Below are 2790 nucleotides of genomic sequence, written 5' to 3' on the forward strand. Positions count from 1 at the left end.
TATGGTTCGATATGATCGAAAAAATTTGCGTTGAAATCATTGAAACCGTATCGAAAATAAAATTTTCGATCGAAGTGAACTCACTTACCGACTTGATAAAATGCTTTCCGCGGCACATAGATGTCGCTAATTTCGAAATCATTGATACCGCAATATCGAAAATTTGTGTCGAAATCAATCCGTTGGTGAGTGCGTTGCGGAATTCTTACAAAAATGGATAATTTGTAAGTATTTTTAAAAACAATTGCTAATGACGCAATCATTTATATTTTAAATTGATATTTTAGATAAGAGACAAAAAACACACCAACAAAAACCAATTTGAAGTGTTAGTAAGTGAAATGAAGCTGCACCCCGACATAGCGAAAGGATTTTCGCAAAGAGCACCAGGTGAATTGAATCATTTTTGGGAAGAAATTTCAAACAAATTAAACGCAGTAGGTCCCCCAATCAAGGACAGAACTAGATGGAAGAAGGTATGAAAAATCACCATTTGTATATTATCGGAATTAAGCCACCTAAGTTATAGGTTTGGACAGATTTCAAGATTGCGACGAAGAAAAAAATGGTCAAAAATGCAAAGCAAATTTCAGGAACAGGAGGTGGGTCCTTCAGCCAAATTTCTTTAAGTGCACTGGAAGAGGAAGTGAGTGTTATTCTATCACTCAATGCATCAGTGGAGGGATTAAAGGGCATTACAAGTTTTGGATGCTCAAAAGAAAATATTCCGGAAGAAATACCAACAACAAATACTCCCCGCAAAAGACCGGTTGAGTCAATTTATTCCCAGCCTGACATTGACTTGATTGAAACGTCATATATGACTCCTGGCCAGACCATAGAATCTAATGCAGATGCTGATGTGTTCTGTACCCCACATAAAAAGAGTAAAATAAACAAAATGGGTCTTCTTACAGAACAAATAAATATTCAAAGAAAGATGGAGGAAAATGTATCTAAATTGTTAGCCACGCTCATTAAACATCAAAAAGATTATATCCAAGAACAGTCCGACACAAACAGGTGGCTTAGGAAACTAAGTGAAAATGAGAAGGATAAATTGAAAGAAATGAAGCGACATAATGCTGTCATGGAAAAAATAGCCTTTGATAAATTGGAAACCAAAAAAAAAATTCTAGAACTGGAACTTGAACATTTAAATAATCCATAAGTTTTTATTATTAATTCAAAATATTTACATTTTAATGAATTTTTACGTTTTTTAACTTAGTTTTAATAAAAATGAACTCAACATATTTAGTTATATATGAACTTATACTAAAACATATCTGAAAAAGTTTCTCTTATTCTATTTGCTTCGTCGGTAGGCATATCATTTAAATCATTGTCATCATTGTTTGAATATTCATTTTCAGATATATCCAGGTGTGGCTCATTAAAATTTTCGTTAGAATTAAAATGCAAACGAATATTATGCAATGCACAGCAGAAATTAACAATACGCGCTGCTTTATATGGTGCGTAATGTAGTCCTTGTTCACTGCAAAGGCAACGAAATACTGATTTTAATAAACCTATTGTTTTCTCAACAACTATTCGGCCTTTAGCATGATACGTATTAAATCTTCTTTTTCTGAGGCATGTGATTGGTTCTCTAAATGGAGTTATGAGCCATGGTTGAAGAGGATACCCTTTGTCTCCTTTAATGCGTAAATTTTTATTAGGTGATCGTACTTTTATCAATGGTTTCTCACCTAATATTAAATTTGCATTTCCTCTCCGATAATTGGTTGCGCTGATAGTTTTTATGTCACTCAAATCCCATATATGAGAATCGTGACTACTGCCAGGACATTTTGCACTAACGTAGCGTATTTGCATTTTGTGGTCGCACACCTATATACATTCAGAAAAGCGAATATATATAAATATTCAGTTTAAAAATAAATATAAAAATCTCACTATCATAACGTTCAGACTTGAGAATCCTTTGCGATTATAATACAGATGTTTATCTCTCGTTGGAGCCATTATCTTTATGTGAGTTCCATCAACTGCCATTGTCACACCCGGAATTTTTGACTTGGCAAAAAAAAATGTTTTTGATTCCAATTCTTCGTTTTCATTCATGTAAATAGAAATCCACCGTGAATATAGTCTGTACTCAAGAATGTTTAGAACTTCCTCTAATATTCCACAGAATGTCGATTGGGCCACATTTATATTGAAGTCCTTTCCAACACAATGCTGATAGTTGCCTGTGGCAAAGAAGCGCAGACATGCAGCAAGTTTTATTTTCGGAGAAAGAGAACCTTCTCTCTTATCATTTCCACATACATTTTCGTATTCCTCTAAAATGTATATAAATGCTCCTTTGTTGATGCGAAAATTTTTGAAGAAACTGTAAATGTATATGCATGTAAACAAAGTTATCTATGTCGTTTTTAGCTTAAATACTCACTTATAATCATCCATTTCCAATATGTCTTTTGAATTATTCCTCAAATTTCTGCGCTCGCGACGAATTTGTATACAATTTTCATCCTCATTATCGCTATCACTTAAATGTAACATGATTGTATCCATTTCAATAGAATATTTATATCGGGTGATTTTTTAAGAGCTTGATAACTTTTTTTTGAACAAGAAAAACGCATAAAATTTGCAAACATCATCGGTTCTTTATTGAAACGTTCAGGTGGTTCTGACATAAAAGCTTTTTGAAGATAATTTCATTTAAATGTTGACCGCGGCATGCGTCTTGGTGGTCATTCGGAAGAGTCAATGGGCAACTTTTTGAAGCCATCTTCGGCCGGGAAAGCCCCGAAT

The 2790-nt window shown here is 33.7% G+C and overlaps 2 protein-coding genes across 2 annotated transcripts; both read right to left on the reverse strand.

Moving 5' to 3' along the window:
• Positions 1 to 1278: 1278 nt before the first annotated feature.
• On the reverse strand, positions 1279 to 1842 carry LOC120780953 (putative nuclease HARBI1). Its single transcript, XM_040113183.1, has 2 exons — positions 1716 to 1842; positions 1279 to 1661 (listed from the first exon to the last, which is right to left on the reverse strand). Exons 1-2 carry the CDS (start codon positions 1840 to 1842, stop codon positions 1279 to 1281), a joined length of 510 nt encoding a protein of 169 aa, XP_039969117.1.
• A 51-nt stretch (positions 1843 to 1893) lies between these two features.
• On the reverse strand, positions 1894 to 2539 carry LOC120780871. Its single transcript, XM_040113103.1, has 2 exons — positions 2423 to 2539; positions 1894 to 2362 (listed from the first exon to the last, which is right to left on the reverse strand). Exons 1-2 carry the CDS (start codon positions 2533 to 2535, stop codon positions 1894 to 1896), a joined length of 582 nt encoding a protein of 193 aa, XP_039969037.1. The 5' UTR covers positions 2536 to 2539.
• Between the last annotated feature and the right edge of the window lie 251 nt (positions 2540 to 2790).

Source organism: Bactrocera tryoni, unplaced genomic scaffold (assembly GCF_016617805.1).
Source record: "Bactrocera tryoni isolate S06 unplaced genomic scaffold, CSIRO_BtryS06_freeze2 scaffold_25, whole genome shotgun sequence".
Taxonomy (NCBI): domain Eukaryota; kingdom Metazoa; phylum Arthropoda; class Insecta; order Diptera; family Tephritidae; genus Bactrocera; species Bactrocera tryoni.

Coding starts and splice junctions, on each gene's coding strand:
- LOC120780871 (XM_040113103.1), bottom strand. CDS start 2,535: ATGTTACATTTAAGTGATAGCGATAATGAGGATGAAAATTGTATACAA. Junction 2,363..2,422: donor TTGGAAATGGATGATTATAA/GTGAGTATTTAA, acceptor ATACATTTACAG/TTTCTTCAAAAATTTTCGCA.
- LOC120780953 (XM_040113183.1), bottom strand. CDS start 1,842: ATGCAAATACGCTACGTTAGTGCAAAATGTCCTGGCAGTAGTCACGAT. Junction 1,662..1,715: donor AAATGCAAATTTAATATTAG/GTGAGAAACCAT, acceptor TACGCATTAAAG/GAGACAAAGGGTATCCTCTT.